Genomic DNA, 19632 nt, shown 5'->3' with positions numbered 1-19632 from the left:
AAAAAAAAAAAAAAAAAAAACCACGTTTGCGTGAAAATAAAATCACAACAATAAGCCCCTTAAAGTAAAATAATTTAAAGAAAAAAAAAAGAAATCCAAGGAAAGCAATCGCACAAAAAAGGGAAAATTACCTTAGCATCTACACTCCTATTGTAATTATTATGTGTGGACAATCACCCCTTTAATATCTCTTTTTCGTGAGGGACGGAAAAGATATTCTTACAAATTACGAATACCCAAACTGTGTTCGCATAAAATAATTAAAAAAAAAATGTAAAATCGGAATAAAACTACATACCATTTTGCGCATTCGAATGGTGTTTTTCTCTGTCGATGAAAAAAAAAAAAGAGGCAACTTTGGCAAAGGATAGGATACATAACGAGTAAAAGTACATGCGAATTCAAACGAATGAATACATGTTTAAGACAATCACAAAGAAAAGTAACTTTTTAAAAGGAACAAGCAAATCCACAAAAATGAAACTTGCTCTGGCATAACGTCGTATAAAACGCAGAAAGACGGACGCGCGATAATTTTTGACGCACTCCACGACGGTCGAATCAGAGGTACCAAACAACAACAGCTTAATCAAAAAAGCGCATTCACAAAAAAAGGGGGTGTCAAACGTGAAGGCGCATATTTTGCATCTTAACGAAAAAACAATTGCACATTGGAAACAAATTTCAGTATAACTTCCCGTTGACTTGAAAAAAAGTGTGCTCATATATGTATATATATATGCATGTACATGTGTACAGTTTGCGCAAAAAACAAGTTAGCAACGAAACGTCGCAAACAAATTAGGCTATTTCGAACGCTGTCGGCCCCTTCAACTTGTTATATATAAGGCAAAGGGTCACCAAATGAACACCATGGCATAACAAACGGGGTAAAACTGTTACGTACACTTAAAAGCTATTGCAGCGTTGGAATGGCTAAACATAGATATAAATTTGTGTGATAAATTTGCATGATGGTGTAGTGTATGCACAGGTGTGTGTGTAATAATATACATATAAACGCTTTTTCAATACAGCGCGCTGAGCATATCTATCGAATGATTAAAGCAAAAAAAATAAGGGCATAACATGATTTTATGAGCTTTACGCGAATAAGGCGCCAAACCGCTGCAAAGATTCGCAGAAAATATTTGAATTAAATTTAATTAAATTAAAAATGACCTTTCATATCCTTTTAAAGCGAACTAATACTGTCTCTTGAGACTGACCACTTTTTTTTTTTTTTTTTTTTTTTTTTTCAAATGTTCAAAAAGGACTCATTTATGTACACAAAAAAGTGAACATTTTTATTTGGAAGAATATGCTATAGGGCGTCAAAAAAAAAAAAAAAAAAAAAGGATATTTCCATCTTACAAGTTTTATATTGCTTAAAATTTCCTTTTTGGACAAATGTTAGACAAGGAAAAAAGTGCGAAAGTTCATCGCTTCCTCGTCATTTAACACTTCCCAATTTTTAAAAAAAAAAAACGAATTCGTGGTACGCATAAAAATGAGTGAAATAAAGAAAAAAAAAAAAAAAAAAAAAACAGCTAAAAGTGGGCTCAAACGAAGCGCTATAAAGGAACGAGAGTTGAACAAAAAAAGGGGGGGCAAAATTACATGCATTCGGGTAAAGCCACATCAGACGCAAGCAGAAAAATGGTACGTATGGCCCTCCGGACAAGGATAAAAAATGGAAAGCCTCTTCAGGGGGTATTTTTTCCCCCCACTCTTAAGAAAGGCCATCCAGGGAAACGCAAAAAAGTTACCACACGTGTGTATGCGCGTGAAAGTATGCATTAGGGGCATGCGCGGACACGAGAACGCGCAAATTGTAGAACATGTCTGCTGGCACTTCTCCGCGGACGCATTTCCACCGCTATAATTCAGCCTACACTCCCTAATCCTTCGAACAGACCAGAGACGTACCGCGCAACTTCCATATAGATGGGTCCACGTCCGTCTTCAAGTGGATTCGGAAAATAAAGTACTTGTCCGTGCGCACATTGTACTTGTACACGGGGCAGTTATAAAACATATGTTTGTTGTTTTCGATAAACTTCACCTTCTTGTCCTTGTTGGACACGACGGTGATATGAATAACGGGCATGTTCTCGCATAGCACCTTAGGGGAACTCTCCTCCAGTTTTCCCTCTTGCCAGTTCCACTTGGACCCTTCAATGAATAAACCATGAATGTGAAATCCGTGCTCAGGGACTTCCTTAATCTTCTCAATATCGTGATTTTTAATATCAGCATATAGCACCACTTCGTCCAGAGAAATTTGGTCCTTCTTATTTAAACGAGTAATCTCTTGTTTCATACTGGTTAGGAACCCTTGAGGGTTAAAAAACCCAGGTAGCCAATAAGACTTCAGCTTCCCATTATGAATATAATTCATAATTTGCTCATATCTTAAATTCAGAATATTTAACCACTGATTTAGGTTGTGACATACCCATGAAATTTCTGTTTCACTAGCATCATAGATCCACTTCTTTGGTACCGACTGGGAGTAAATATATTTCGTATCATTTTGTAAATCAGCTGTCATTATTTTGGAGCCATCGATTGCACTGATAATGTCGTTTAAATTTGTTTTAACCAAATCGATGACTTTTTTAATTCTTTCAATTTCTTGTAAGAAGAAAACTTGTAATGGCGAAAAATTATATTGCACATTTTTTTCCCCTTCATTGTTACTTTCCCAGTAGGACACTCCCACACTATCGTACACATCATTCTCTTTCGATATCCAAAGGGCATTCTTGTTTGTATTGTCAGACGCTGAAGCTGCATATTTAGTAGCATTAGCTGTATGACTCAGAGGGTTGTTTCCTATTGCACTTCTTTGTAGCATATTTTCGTTCATATCTGAATTTTCCTTGTTTTTCCCTTTATAAAAGCTGCTCTCCAAATTTGAAAAATTTTTAGTAGTTGCATTCAAATTGGTTGTTGCATTTATCGGTTGGTTTGTCTGAATGGTTAACTGCTGATTTTTGTTCTTTCTGTAAATAATTTTTTTTATTTCTTCCAAGTTTATTTCCGCTGGTAAGATTAGCAAGATACCCTCGGCGATTTCCTTCACCACCGTTTCCATGCTCTTCTCCTCCCCTTGATCCACATCCCTCGGCTGAATTTCCAAAATGGAATTTAAAACCTGCCTTGACTCATTCACACGGTACGTTATTTCTGCGTTGTTGTGAAGGTCTAGAACAGAGGGGGTATCAATATTCGGCAGTTTCTCGATAAAATGCTGGAAGTTTGTAATTTCGTAAAATTTGGGCATATTGTAAAAATTTTCCAGACCTGTTTCATTTTTCATTTTGAACAAGTCTTCATTAAAATAATGTTGCACGTAGGTTAGGAGTAATTCCCTGTCCAAGTCATCTGTTACCTTCCCTCCGTATTGCACTTCTGCCAACATGTAATGAATAGATTCCCAGTCTATGGGTCGGTTCACTAGCAGAGTAGAATAGAGATGCTTTTCAATAAACAGAAAAGAAGCAAACAAATCTGTGATGCTAAATTCGTACGGGACACACCATCCCATTGGCCCAAACTTCTTTCTTTCGCATAAAACGCAGTGAAGGTACGATAAGGAATATATAATTTTCCTATACTTTTCATCGTCTATTTTTTCCAATATATCTTCCTTTACAATATCCTTATATATTTTCCTCATGTTATTTTTTATACCACTACTCAGCGATGTAGATATTTTAATACTTCCGTGCAGGATGCAAATAGGAAATTCATCATCTGGCTCGGATGTTAGAAATAATCGGAAGTCTTCCTCAATATCGTTCAACTTTTTTAGCATATTATAAACTTCGATGATGAAATTTTTATTTAAATGGCAGTTTTGTAAAATTAGCCAGTTTCCACTGATGAGTGCATTTTTTAACTTTTCCTTTGCAATTATTTCTTGTCCTTCTCCCATGGAAATTTTGTCCGTAGGATATTTCTTAAACTTCTTTGCGAAATCGTCTATCATGTTCGTGGGATCGCTAGCCAAGGATAACAAAAATAAAAAGGGCTTCCTATTACTGGATTCAGCAAATATATTTTCTAGAGTCTCATGTTTTATGGTGTCACTATTTCTGTTTAGCACTTCGTCCACAAATTTATTTGCACACAGAATGGTCCTGTCTTCCCTCAGGCAACGAATAAGGCAGAGCTTAATAAATGAGCTTATTTTGCTATTCACATCTAACCTTTCGTTATAGTATGGAATATTTTTATTTTCTATATCTAGCACATCATAATAATTCTTCCATATGTTTTCGTTCAGCTGCACTACATTCACGATATCATAAAAGAAGCGATTGTTTTTGTCATTACCAAAGGAGTGGTTCGATAGAGAAATAATATTTTTATATAATTTTTCATTCTTTAATAACCACTTGGTGGAACTTATTTTGTTCTTTCCCCCCTTTCTTGAAGCCTCCATTTTGTTCTTATTCGCGCACTTGTCTGTGCTAGGAATACCTGCGCTGTTTCCACTACCAATGTTACAATCCCCTGCAGTAGTACCATTTACCGCACCACTGTTTCCACTTGCGCTTTTGTCACTTTTATCATTATCGATTCCTCTTCCCTTATCGCTTGAGCTCAGATAAACATCCGAGGTTCCGTCCATGACACCACTGGCGGCGTTCTCCTTCTTTTTCCCCTTCGCCGCATCCGCATTTTCTCCCAGCAAATTATTACTTAGAAGTTCGCTACTAATATCATTCGAAGGACTGTAATGCGAAAGGGGATTTAGGAAAAAGCTAATGTCCTTATTACTAATGACATTATCGTAAAGGAGAATCTTCAAAGATATTAACAATTTAAAGATAATTTTATGCTGATCAAATAGACACCTTTCCATGTAACAAATTATCAGATTGGTTAGAGTAGACAGGATGGATTCAACTCTTTTCTTAATGTGCTGTCCCTTCTCCGCTCTCTTTATAGATAAGTCAAACTGCTCCAGAAATTGATGCAATGATGTGTTATATATATAATTCACATTGGTAATGTCGACGATGCAGAAGTATAGGATACTTCCCCTCAATGCCACACTCCTATATTGCTCTCTCTTCTCATTAATTTCTTTCTTCTTCTCATTACTATCCTTTAATTTCGTTTCTAGCTCTTTGGATAGCAACTTGGTGTTGTTCAAAACTTCTATTAATTCCTCGTCTTCTATCAGATTGGAGCTACTTGTGTTCAGCTTGTACAACAGCTGCTTATCAAGGTCCTGCAACGATTTCGTGTTATCCTTAAGTTCTATCATAATATTTTTTAACGACACTTCCAAATGTTTTTGTTCTTCAGTTAAAACCCTACCCAACAACTGATCTTCCAACCCCTTAACCGTAACGGTAAAATCAATAACACAACATTTGGCATAAATTTCTGGGCTATAATTAGGGTTGGGCAAATTGGTAGTCATGAATAGGTTAAAGTTCTCGTCAAAATTTATTAAGTTGTTTTCTATTAGTATGTAATTTTTTTTTCCCTTTTTAATGATTTGCTTCTCCAGGACAGAGTCCAATATAGGATCGATATACTCTTCAACATTTTCTATAAGTAATGTTTTTCCCTCACTAAGACAGAATTCCAAATTGTCCTTAAACTTGCTACTGTTAAATGTAGTAATACATCTATGATTGGATAAATCGTTTTGAAATTCCTTATTCTTTATCCAGTTGCTGGCTTGGCACTGAGGATCGATTAGAAGGACGTACTTGTTGCTGTTTTCGCTAATCAGCGCATTCTCAATGCTAAGTCTATCATTAGGTAATTTCTGAACACTCCAGTCGCAAATTTTGGTGTCATCTGAGGACAGCACATATTTTATCACATCGATGTTGTCCGACACGGGGATGTTTTTTATATTTTTCGTGTAGTGATAGAAAACTTCATTCATCAAATAATTTCTGAACTCTGTGTTGAACATACCGCAGTACGAAATGAAGGAAGCGCAGATAAATACATCTCCAACGATTTTCTTTTTGATGTTGGAAAAGTTGTTAGAATCTTCTGTCCATCTTGCCTTTTCGCTACCCAAGCCGTTAATTAATTTGTTGGCTTGTTCAATTCTTTGTTTCGTTTTCAAAGCTGTTTCTTCTAGAGTTTTTTTTTTCTTAAACATATTTTCAATATCTAATTTCAGATTGTCAACAAATAGTTGCGCTTTTAGCAGCGAGTCTTCCGCTGCTGCTAGCTGTTTCAGAGCATCTTCCAGTCTCCCTGTTTGTATCTTCAAGTAACTCATCTTCGGTTTTACAATTTTGGATGCTTGGTTATACATAGCCATGGCTCCAACCCATTTGCACAGTCCCTCTGCAGCCACGGAAGCCTTCTTTGCAATTTGTGTCTTGAAAAAAGAAGACTCAATGTACGGTTTTAACAACTCAATAGTTTCTTCATTAATATTATCCTTTTCATTTTTAGAAAAATCAAACAAAAGATTTAAGAAACGAATGTCAGCCATTAAAGGCTTGGCATATTCGTCAAAAGAATCTTGGATAAACTCTACATGTTGTTTATTTACATACTTTACACTAATTTTGGGTTCCTTTAACTTCCCCTGCAGTAATATCAACACCCCATCAAAAACGATGCGAATGATATCCGATGGCGTTTTCATACTCTTCAATTCGGTTATATCCTTGGCAGTGATACTTTTGATGGCTTCCTCCGCTTCATGCAAATATGGCAATGCTGCTTTTAGATCCTTATCTGCCTCCTCTTGTTCCTTCAAAATAATGTCCTTTTCCTTTATGCACTTATCTCTAAATTTGGACACTTCGATGCTTTGTTTTTCTGCCTTCAGAGATTCCTTCTTTACCTTTTCTAAAAGCACATTGGTTTGCTCATCTGACTCTTTTAATTTTTCTTCCTCATTTGTCAGACTTTCTCTCATTTTCTGAACATCCATGGCTGCCTCGTTCAGTTTTTTTAACCCTATATCTACACTTTCTTTCAAAATTTGAATTTCTTCATACTTTTTTACGTACATTTGTTTATACAAATCTATGAAGGATAAATAGGATTTGGGCGTCACGTATGTATTTCTCCTCATTCTCTCTTTGTATGTTTCACACGTATCTGATACTTTCTTATGGACAATAGCAAATAGGTTGAAAAAGTCATCTCTGAGTTTCTCCTCAATGTCGATGTTGAAATTGTTAAGGTATGCTGTTGACACATTTACAAGGGCTTCTAGGGGCCATTTTAAAAACCAGTTTATGGTGACACAATTGTATATGCATGGAAATTGTTGGTACCGTAAAGCAAACTCTTTGTGGATAGGAGAGAAGCACAAAAAGATATGAAGATTGTTTCTAAAATTGTCTAACAAATAATCAAAAATGACATTTGACGATACGTTAAAATCGTTTATTACTTTTTCGTCTTTTTTCTTCCTAGTGTCTTTCTCATTGCTCATATAATCGCTGTCGTTGTCGTCACTGCTCCTCGAGGATGTGTCACTTCTAAACTGTGAATCTTTGGAGTCCTCTTCCATATCCATGTCATCCATATTGTAGTCATTCTTTTTATTTTTTGTCTTTCCTCCCGCACCTCTCATTTTGGACCACTGGTTCAGTTTGTTCATTTCTTTCAAATAAGACTCCTTCATTTCAGCGCATATGGCCTCCTTCTCATCCTTAATAAACAGTCCATATACCAGCCCAGTGGACAGAATCGAATTCACATGCTCCAGTATGAAGTCGTTCTTCTCTATATCGCTATCGCTTAACAGAAACGTTGTCTTCTTGTTCATTTGTCCCGCAGATATATACAAACTTTTTAGGTCCTCAAAAAATAAATTTTTCGTATACGTCTTGGTTATATTTAACTGAAAAAGCACTTGTTCGCTGATAAAAACGCTAAGTTTGGTTAGTGACCTTTTGCCAGACCCACCGACACCTACCAGCATGCTAGACCCCATGGGTGTTTCCATAACTCGGTTAATGATAAGCAAATGTTTTAGCGAGTCATCAAAGAATACTAAATCTAGCTTTTTCACATTGTTCATATTGTACTCCTTCATATATTCGTATGCAATATATCTTAGCCTTTCAAAGTCTGCAACAATTTTGTAGTCTTTTTTCATCCAAGAGAAGGAAAAGTTGTTGAGATTTTCTTCTGCGTCGTTTTCCGCTTTTACCATTTCTACATTAGGATTATTCCTGGCAGATGCGGAGGGACTTCCCCTTTGTATCCTATTCGTGTCAATCATGTTTAAGTTGTTACTCTGTCCATCGTTTATATTTTCCTTATTTAAGAACCTAGATGGGCTGTTGCTTACTCTCCCTTTTGAAGCAACCCCTGTGGCGCTACCATTCGAGCCATTTGCACCTCCAATCGGACTGTCTCCTTTGACCTTTTTCGTCTGGTCCACAGTTTCAATAAGGTCATTTTCGATCATGTACTCAGTCTGCTCCTTTTCTGACACGTAGAAATAGCTAAAGTATATGCTCTTCTCCGCTACTTCCTTGTGAGATGGGTAGTACATCTTAAACACTTGCTTCAGTTGATCTAGAGAGAAGTTTTTATCTTCCATTCGAGAAAGCTTATCAATTAGGACCCTCTCACACTCGTGCTTCCACAAGCATAAGAAATTGTGCAAGTTGTTATCTATAGTTTCAAAAGGGCATAGTAACATGGAGTAAAATATTTTGGCCAAATCTCTCGTTGTATATAAATAATGAAAACGAGAAGGAACTGGCAAAAGATGCTTTTTCAATCTGCTAAACAAGTTAATGGTGCACAAAATTATTTTGTCTATATTATCTACAATGTCGTCGGAGAAGCTCTTCTTCTTATTAAATTTGGTTCTCAACACAGTGCCATAAATTGTGTTTATCGAATTCAAATTGTAAGGAGGTATATTTACGTTGAACCATTTCGACTTTAGCCTTTTTGGAATGTCGTTGTTTCCACACCCTGGGTGGTTAATGCACCCTATGTACTCTAAGTCAATTATTTTTTTAAAGTTTCCCCTTTTATCTTTATCTAAAAAGTAAAATCCCTGAAATTCGATTAGCTGTCTCAACAGCTCCAAGGTGCTTTGATCTCCCCATTCATTAATCTTAGGCATAGACATATCGTCTATGAAGATAATAGATTTTGTATTTCCGATTGGCCCATACGTCTTTCCACTTTTCCTTTCCAGTTCTGATTCGATAAAGAGTTGAAATTTCTCCGGAGTCGTCACACTTGAAAAATTGAACCTCTTGGTGTTCTTGTCCTGCTTAGATGTATACAACAATGCTATGGATGTCTTTGCAGAACCGGTAGAGCCCAACAGCAGTGTGCTTTTGTACGTATGGAAATTGTGGCACTTAATAGGTATATTAGAAATTAATTTTATTATATGTTCTACTTTGCTCGTTTCTATGGTTGGTATCAATATTGATGAAATGGAGTTCATATTCTTTGGCATTTTAAAAGGGGCTACATTCCACTTGGTCAACTTCCTTAGCTTCATGTCAAAGTAGTAGTCATAAATAAGGCATGTTTCTTTTTCGAATTCGTCCTCTGCATCATTCTTGTCGTTTCCTGGAGGGACTTTTTCGCCACCTCCCATTTTGGAATCCACGTTTTTCCTTCCATGGTTCGAATTATCTCCTTCCTTTAAAAGAACTTTAACAAATGGCACGTTTTTTACTAAAAAGTTGTGCACCTTTAGTCTGTCTCTGTGTTCCAGCAAACCACACAATCCCCACAATACGGCGTACAGCATTATTTGTTCGCACTCTTCTGCTTTGACCTGTTCGTATTTGGTTCCAGATGTTAAGCTGAAATTGTTCACGGTGTCCATCTTGTCATCATCTTCTTCTTCCTCTTCCTCCTCGTTCGCGTCCTTTGCTCCTCCTACAGCCAACACTGCGGTAGTGATGGATAGACCATTTTTGCTTAATTCGTCGCCATTTCCGCCATCTTCCCCTCCTTTCTTGTCCTTTCCAGGCAAGTCCTGCTTAGCACCTCCAACATTTACGAGCTGCCCCTTGGAGTTCTCCTTAGATGCGCTTCCTCCCCTTGCGTCGCCAATTTTTGTACCAATTTTACTCTTATCGCTAGTCATAGATACCATTTCCTTTCCTTTCAGCATCTCCGCTTCCTTGCCTTTTTTTCCTTTCATAGCGGAAGAGGACAACACAACATTACTGTCAGTCTTCTCATGGAGAGCAGTCGCCCCATCGGATCCCTCCACATGGTGCTTCTTCTCAAACTTATCACTATGGTGTAGCAATTTCTTCTCATTGGAGTCGCAAAAAAATATCTTGTTCAAATCTTCCTCATTGTACATAAAGTTATTAATGGCATTCACATATTGAATCAGCTGCGTATTCAACAAATTGATGGTCTGAGAAATTAAAATCGAGTCGGTGACTTCCATCACAAATTTGCAGTTCTCCTTGACGAAATTTAAAACTTGAATTTTGTCCAAATAAAAAATAAACAGTTTGTTAAAAATGGGGAATAAAGTAGCTCCATAGGTATGCACATCCTTCAATTTTTGCAACCAGCTATAAATGAATGGCTTATAACCCAAATCGCTGTCCGATATGTAGACAATACCAGCCCTACTAACAGTGGCGGGAGAAGCATTATTCAAATTTTCCACCTCGAAGGCTATCTTAGTATTGTCAGTCATAGGAATTCTATCATTATTAGCTAAAGTTAATATCTTATTGTCATCCAAAACTGTGTTTAAGTTTTCGATCCAAATAGCGTCCACGGGTCCATCACACACAATCCAAGTATTGTACTTCAAATTATTGTTGTTATATTTTTCCCATATATTTGCGAAAATACCTGGAGTCCATTCTTCACTCAAATTATCCTTCACCCCGTACATATGCTCAGACGTTATAGCCTTAGGGTTTAGTGTAATAATTTTTGTCACATTTCCTATATTACTTAGTGCAGAAGTCAATATGTTTAATATTTCTGTCTTTCCTGTGAGGGTATTTCCTACTAACATGAACCCATGACGAACTAGCGAAGTTTCGTAGAGCTGTAATATTTTCAAAATCCACTTACTCTTTGCGCACAGCTTTTTTTTATTAATAATTTGGTGCACATTTTCTTCAATCAATTGGTAACTCTTCTTTGTGATGTTGTGAAATTTTGGAAAAACATCATTCAGTAGAGACAAAAATAACAACACGTCGTCGTAAATTAACTTGGACAAATTCATATCCCTTAAGGTTCTCATTAAAAGCATTTCTTCATCGTTTTCATTCGCCCCTGCAGCTCTTTTCGTATCTCCAGCGGTACGCAGGACAGATAATATATTCCTCAACCCAAAATCGTAGTGCTTCTGCTTCGACAGCTGCTCTTCACACAAACCGTACAGAGACTTAAATTTGTTGCTCAAATTGTCTATATCTAAATACCCCACAGATGCTAACTTTACCTTTATAATAATTTGCCTATCTGGTACCATCATCGAAATGAACCGAAAAAATATTTTTAAATTCTCTGGCAACAATTGTCTTCCAGCATACCCTGGATTCATAGTGATAAAATAAGCGGAGGATGGATTCAAATTAATCGCTTTGGAGTCACCTGGAAAGAGAAAAGATTTTAAGGACTGCTTCTTCGCCGTTACGATGGACTCGATCTGCATAGCCACCACAGACAAAACGTCCAAATTAATTCTGTTAAATTCGTCGAAGCATCCCCATAAACCACTTCTACACAACCCTTTAAATATTTTTGCCATATCTTTATACTTATGCTGATTAGAGCAGTTTGTCACAATGACGTAGATCCCTAACGTTCTTCCCAAATCCTTGACCGTTTCTGTTTTCCCGGTTCCAGCAGGTCCTGCTGGAGCACCACCATAGCATAGTCCTAGTGCCTGCGCGCAAGTCAAATAGCACCTATCCGTTAGCGGAGTTATACACAGCCTTTCCTTAATACCTAGATATTCATAAGAGTATACAAAATCGACATCCGAAATGCTAATCAAAATAACATTTTTCTCCACTTTGTAATAAATCCTCGTCTGTTTTAGCCAGTCAAAATCGGTGCATGTTTTTATTTTATATTCCTTTATCTTTGTTGAAATTTCGTTGAACAAATCTCTCTGGTGAACATGTATAGTAACCAGCGTTTCATATTTAGTTCTGTTCAGTTTGGTTCCCAAATCGGAAAGACATATGTTAACCAACTCTGACATTATATAATTGATTTTCTTGTTGGTTACTTTTAATATATTTTTCTCCGAATGATACTTATGGATACATTTTTCTATATCATTTGTCCACATGACTTGTAAGCATATGAGAGCAACCTGAGCAATGTTTTTGTCACAGAATTCTTTTAAATTCACTGTCTTGAATAGCTGCGCTGAACTGGCTACCCCTAGCTTGCACTCCTTTTTCACCGCCTTTTGCATTTCCTTTTCGAGCAATATTAACCAATTTTCTATATTCCCATCTATCGTTACATGGTTGACCAACTGCACCGTTTCAATATCATCCTTTTCTTTATTATTTATACAAATGATTCTTTTCTTGTTCTGTATGGTCTTTATAGTAAGGTAGTTTATAGCATCAAACAGTTTTATTAACTCGGATTGAATTATGTTAATGTCAGATCCTTGAGATAGTATTTTTAGTAACACCAGATTGGACACAAAGTAAAAACGGGGAAATTTGCTCCTCTTCCCTTCCAAGTACGATTCTAAAGACTTCTGACAGCTCTCCAAACCCTTCTGCATATTCGGCAACAATTCCTTTAGCATACTGCTTTGGCAACATTCTATAACGATGGAGGATTCGTTCGCAATGTTGATTATGTTAATCCAGTCTTTGTCAATTTGATGAAACCTCTTAGACTCGATTGGCATTTGTCTTGCTATGTCCCCACTGGTAAAAACGCTCTCCATGGAGCACCACAGCATCTGCACTTTTATCCATCGCTCCACAATATCACTACAGTCAGATAATTTATTCAATAACAATAGCAGTTTACTCTTAAATGGTTTGCTATACTTTGTCGAATTTATATTGTTTAGTAAAATTTGACTTTCTTCTAAACTCTCTTGTATTTCTGTCACTTTGCTTCCTACAAGAATGCACGCATAGTCCCTATTCTTCCATTTGCTAAATTGGAAACATGTTTCGTTCCATATTTTATACTGCTCGTTGATCTTTTCCTCAATGCTGGCCTCCTTCTCCGCGCTGTCGCATATGTCCAGAATATCATCCTTCTTTTGTAGCAAATTGTTATTTATTATATCTTTGATGAAAAAGTCCATGTTATCCAAGTCCAGCTTATTTAAATTGTCTATGTATTCCTCCTCGTCGACGCAGGCGCTTTCGATGAGCATGCCACCTTCAAGGCTTTTCTCCTTCGGGGGGGATTGGTCAGCACCTTCAGCGGCTTGCACACTTTCCCCATCGACACCCTCCACAATAGCCGTAACAGCCGCGTCTTCCGCCCCAGACACTGCCCCCTTATCATCGCAGCTGATCTTCTTCCCCTTCTTCTCCTTCGCCGTGCTCTCCTTCTTCTTCTCTTTCAGCACACCGACAATCTCCACCCAGTGGCGTTTCAAAATGGTCTTCTTCTCCAGCTCCTCCACAATGGGTGTGATCTCTTTAAAGTAAAAAATTTCCTTCACCAAGTTCTTGTAAATAACGATCATCTTTAAATTCTTGGGGAGCTGAGAGCACTTCTTCTCGAAAGACAGAATATCATTTTTCAACTCCTTCATTTTTACAATTCCCTCATTCCACTTTAAGTTTTTCCACTCGTTCAGCTTCTCCTTCAGTTGCACGTACAAATCGTACAGTGAGTAAAAATTATTTATCTCCGTTGTGCTCAAAAAAAGATCATCATGCTCTTGGTGCTTTAAACCGAATATGGACTCTCCCTTATAGTAGCTATTGTACTTTTTTTTTAGCATGGAGATTTCTTCCTTGTATCTCTTTAACAGTTCGAATGCATTCAGCGGCTTTATGTGTTCACTTTTGAAATTCATTTTTAGGAAATTCTGTCGAAACATTTTTATGTCTTCCTTAAAGTTATAAATGTTATTCATTAACTCATTTTTCATGATGCTTTTTTTCTCTTGTATTTCTTCTTCTACATTTCTTGTGAAACATATGAGCTCGTTAAACTTGTTCAAAATTACATTTTTTTTCTCCACCTCAGATTTGTACAAGGAGATAAATTTCTTTTTCATCACGTTTAGTTTGTTAAATGTTTGTAGGAGGTTCCTATTATAAGACTCGTCCATTTCGTACATCTCGCTCGAGGATTTCCTCTTATCAAGATTGCTAATAAATTTCTGTGGATAATTTTCTTCTTCATCGTAATGACCAGAATTCCTCATCGATTCTACATGTTTCTTCAAAAAATTGTTCATGTAAAATTCCAGCACGTCTATCATTTGGTTTATAGGATTTAGCGCAATATCTATGGTTGACTCGAAGACGTGTATTTTTTTTATAACATTGATGACGTAGTACAGGGAATCTACATCTACAATGTTTTTTTTAAGCTTTGTCTTATATTCACTCATTTTTTTTATGAGCATGTCGCTTTTTCTCTTAACCGGTTGTATGACTTTATTTGCACACTGTAGAGCTTCATTTTCAATTATATTTATCAGGTACATTTTGAAGCTCTCCAAGTTGAACTTGAAAATGTTAAGTGAGTAGTAGCTGTCTATATTGTTGATTTCCTTTTTTATGTTTATGAATTTTTTTATCTTTTCTTCTTCTTGGTATATTTTTATTTCGTCTTCTTCTTCCCTTTCCGTGTCGGATCCGCTGGTGGGGCTCTCCTCTTTCGTGTCATGTTCATTGTTGATGTGTTCTTCTCCCTTTGTGTTCGCATTTGTAGGATCTACTTCGTTTTCCCCATTTTTTGCGCTGAAATACAGCGCATTGCTCTCTTTGTCCTCTCCCGCTATCTGCAAGTTGGTAAAGTTTTCTCCACCTGGCACAATGTTGGGATGCTTGTCCTCGTTATGCGTATCCTTTACGGCCCCCTTTGATGCCTCCCTCGAAGCGTCCTTCAGTTTCTCCGACTCGAAATCGCGAATTATATATTTGTACTTGTCAAACTTGCTGATGAACTCGTCGACGATGCCCTGGAACACGCCCAGCTTTTCATTTAGCTTGACCAGCTCCTTTTCTATGTTCTTGTCTTCCCTGATTTTCTCATAAAAATCGAAATCGTGTTTCAAGTTGCGCACGCAGTTTTCTTTTTCCATATTAAGCTCCTCTGCGACATGTTTGAAGGACTCCTTTGCATTCTTCCTATTAAAGTAGGAATAGTCCAGGAGCTCCTCAAATGTGCTCTTCTGTTTGCACCCTGGACCCTCTTCATTGTGGCCTTTTTTTGCAGAAGACTTCCCCATTGCCCCACTGTCCTGCTCCTTCCCCGTAGAGGCACCACCACATTTCTGGGTTCCCCCCAGATCGTTAAGGAAAAACTGCTTTACTAAATCATCCCCACTTATCCAGTTGTCTATATAAATCAAATTGTTAATTGAAACGTTTATGATCTTTTTGATATTCTCCTTTATGCTACTAATGGAAGGGTTAATCACAATGTCATTTTCGTGAACGAGGAGCAAAATTTCAATTTCATTTATCTTCGCAACTTGGTTCTTCTGTTTTGTTCTATCCTCTTCCAAATTAGACCATGTATTAATAAGGCTCTTGATATTTTTTAGGTAAATTTTCTTCAGCACACCCAAAAATATATCATAGTAAAATTTTCTCGTGTTCAAAATTTCTTCCTTTGTAATTTCAGTCTTCAGCTTATTTTCATAAACATATTGTATATTGCTGAGGAGGTCGAAAATGGCGATTTGTATTTTCTTGGATATGGAATTGCAGAGCATAATTTTATTGTGGAATTTTTTCTTGTGCTTGTTGATACCGAGTTTTTCATTCTTATGTTTCAGGATTCGATAGATTATCTTAGTGTTATAGTTAATATGGTCGTCAATAATATCGTACAAAGAGTTAATTGCATCTTCAAATTCTGTTAACTCTTTGTGCAAGTTCGTTATAGAATCTTCTAGTGCATAATTACTCCATGTGTATTTGACTAGAAAAGGGAGCAACAGTTGGTCAATGTAAATAAAAAAGCGCTTTAATGTAAACTCGATGTCTTTTTTTTTGTTATTTTTCATTTTCTTTATCAATATGAGTATGTTATGAAGTTTGTAGTAAAAGCTGTATATTTTGGATTCCTGCGAAATCATATTTTTTACTTCCTCTGGGATTTCGAAATTGAAAGACAGAAAAATTTTGGCCTCTCTTATTATTCTCTTTATTCTGTTGTCAAAATTTACTATCACATTTTTCGTCTTCGGGTGCTTCACAAATACGGTAACGTTTAGGCTGTTCACACTTTTTATAAAGCTCAGCCAATGTTTAAATAGCTTAATTTTGTACTCTTCGATGAACTTTGAGATTTTCAAGTATAATTTTAGTACCTCCTTGCCGTTGGCATTTTTGAACAGCACGTTTTTTATTTTTGTTTTCTCTTTTTCGAGTGTCCTCGCCATGGTTTCTGCGCTCGATAAAAACTCCTTTTTTCCTTCTTCCTCACCGTCTTTACCTTCCCCTTTGGCATTTCCTACACCAGTGCCTTTCGATACTAATCCGTCCTTCTTCCTTTCATGATCTTCCAACAACTTCGTAACTTGCTCGTTTATGCTGTAAAAAATGTCTGCACTGGTGCTGCCCCCATTTTCGTTATCCGCTATACGTAGAGCCCCATTGGCCGCATCACCCTCGACCGGACGAGCTTCTCTCCTCTTATCCATATTGGTCTTGCCCTTCATAGCGGACAAGTCGTTATTCAAATGAGGCAACTCGAAATAGGAAGACAGGTTATCCTTATCGACGAGTGTCGAATTATTTTCATCTAGAAAAATCTGAATGATATGATTGATCTTGTAGTTAATGCTGAGGATCCAAAAAATATTTTTCAAATAATTTAAGCTCTTACTAGAGTTTAAGCTACTTTTGTAATTTTCCAAGTCGTTATTTATACCATTTAGAATTTCTAAAAATTGCGACAACAGTATATCATATTTTGTATGTAGGAAATGGATCAAATAACCTCTTATGAAATGCTCCTTAAATTTGAAAAAGATAAAAAAGGAGAACATAATATTGGAACTGTTGTTCAACAAGCTGACGATGCTGTCTTGCAAGTCGCTCTCCAGTTCAGATATATATACGCGCAATTCTACAAAATCCCTATCGAAGTAGTTATCCGTGTAATTTAGCATATCTTCCGTGTGCTTCATTTTGAAATCCTTTATGTACTTATTGAACGAAGCAGTTATATTTTGTATGCTCTCAAATTTTACCCTTCTGAGAGACTTAAACTGTTTTATGCATAGGAACAAATCCACCAACTTTTTCAGACGCCTACAGAATATTTCTATCTTACAAAATATCACTTTGGTGTTCAAATCAATTGATTTATTTTTAGAATTCTCTTCGAAAAAAGTTTTTATACTTTCAAATTCTTCCTTGTACTTCTCATGTAATTTAAAGCATAACTCAAATTTGTCGATTAAATCATCTGGATCTAATAGCCATAGATTCTGTCTCCTCTTTAGTTGTTCTATTTTTCTACTTTCACTGTCCTTCTCATTTGAGTAATCCTGTTCTTCTGCTTCATTTAATTTGTTATCCACGTTTTCTTCCATGTCTTCATTATCCTGTTCGTCTTCAGATTCGTCACTCTGGTCATCCCATGCGCAAACTCCATTTTCATCATCCAGGTACCCCCGTTCGCTTTCTTCATTTGGATCTGTCCCATCGTAGTCTTCCTCTTGGTCATTCCCATCTTCTGGGTCCTTTGTAAAATTTGAATTTCCCCCTTTTTTCCCCCCTGAACCCTGCATTCTATTGTGTTCATCAGTGTGCCCCCCATTCTGATCGTCTTCATGGCCGTAATTATCACCCTCATCACGACCCCCGTTTTCCAAATTTTTATCTGACTTGGCATCGCCATATTCGCTTCCAACTGCTCTACCACCCTTCCTACCTCGTGTATTATTTGTGCCTCGCCTCTTCCGCTTCTTCTTTTTAGCGCAAAATATTTCCTCCTTGCATTTAATCACAAGCTGGTTGGTGATCTTAATGAACAGGTTGTTCAGCTTGTTGGGTGTATTGTAAAATCGAGCAACAAGGTAAATCATCTTAATAGAATTCAAAAGAGAAGGAAGATTATCAATAATATTCTCTACGTTGCATAGATAAAGGGAAAGGATAAACTGCTCGATGCTTTCCAAGTATTTAATGTTGTCCTTACTCTCATTGAACTCATTTTCAATCTTCGTCTCTAATTCCCTCCACTTGTTAAGTATGTCAAATGTGTACGTATATTTTTGCTCTTCATTATTTGCACTATTTATGTTTATGTTATTTATTATATTTTTAATTTCTTTGCTTCTCAGTTCTTCCATAATAAAAAGTAGATATCTATGTTTGTACCTCCAGTACTGAATCTCGATAAATGGTCCCACGTCTACATTTGATTTTTTGTACTCTTGAATTTTTTCTTGCATATCATTGAACAAGTTTTCTAAAATGTTTAAATATTTGGTCAAGTGTGCGGTTTCATTTTTTTTCTTCAGCATTTTATTTTCCGATTCGCTTGCTTCCAACCCATCGTTTGGCTCCACGCAAACCATTTCATGCTGGTCCTGCATCATCTTCAATTTCACCTTTTTTATATGTTCTAAAATAAGAATAAATTCATCCAGCTCCTTTACATACGTGTCAAATTCCATTCGAAACTTTTTCACTTCGTCTGTGCAAATATTTGCGTGTATCATTTTGTTATTTAAAAAGAGGGGGTAAATAACCTTGTTCAGCATCACCTTTAGGGTGTCTAAAATATTTGGAGACAAAATTCCATAGAGTATGCTCCTGTCGTCCTTCAGGTCGCCATTTAGGCACTTATAGAAATAAACAATTTTTTTATCAAATTTTATATTTTCCTCTTTTGCTACCATCATTTGGTTTTTTTCCACTCCGAAGAGCAGCAAATCATTTTTCTCCTTGCCCAGAAAATTGTCGACTACTTCCTTCCGTTCATCTGCGTTTCTCTCTAGCAAGTAGTCCACATTGTACTCTTCTTTATAAGCAAATTTCAGCTTGTTCAGAACCCATTTGTGCGCCCCGTACGTCTGTGACTCATCGCTTCGTCGCTCCATCCTGTTCGCCTTCTAGGAATGCCTGCATGCATGTGCAATATGTGTGATGCGCAAAAGTGTTGTGTCAAAATATAGGCTGCACACACGTGTGTGCTAACCCGTGGGGGGGAAAAACGTGTAGATGAGGCGCTACTCACGCGTACAGATTCCGATCATGCGAGAGGGGATTTCCAAAGCATACCGCATGTGCGTAGTTATCTCCGCCCCTCGCGCGCATGAGTAACCACCACCGCGTAAGTATTACCCTACACACTTTTTGTCCTACATGCAAGAAACGAGTAACGTTGCATGCGCTTCGTTTTAAGTGTTCATTTGGACTGTTTTTTTTTTTTTTTTTTTTCCCCACTAAAATAACATTTATGAGTTTGTACCTATTTTTTGTGCGGTTTTCTCTCTTTTCTGCTTAACAT

At 36.9% G+C, this 19632-nt stretch overlaps 1 protein-coding gene across 1 annotated transcript; it reads right to left on the bottom strand.

The window, feature by feature from the left end:
- Window positions 1–1900: 1900 nt before the first annotated feature.
- AK88_00903 (uncharacterized protein) lies at window positions 1901–19222 on the bottom strand (the record flags this gene model as incomplete). The annotated part of the gene is made up of 1 exon (XM_012478547.1): window positions 1901–19222. One exon carries the CDS (start codon window positions 19220–19222, stop codon window positions 1901–1903), a length of 17322 nt encoding a protein of 5773 aa, XP_012333970.1.
- Window positions 19223–19632: the final 410 nt, after the last annotated feature.

This window comes from Plasmodium fragile (assembly GCF_000956335.1).
Source record: "Plasmodium fragile strain nilgiri unplaced genomic scaffold supercont1.7, whole genome shotgun sequence".
In the NCBI taxonomy this organism is placed as follows: Eukaryota; Apicomplexa; class Aconoidasida; order Haemosporida; family Plasmodiidae; genus Plasmodium; species Plasmodium fragile.
This window is presented reverse-complemented; position numbering and strand designations above follow the sequence as displayed.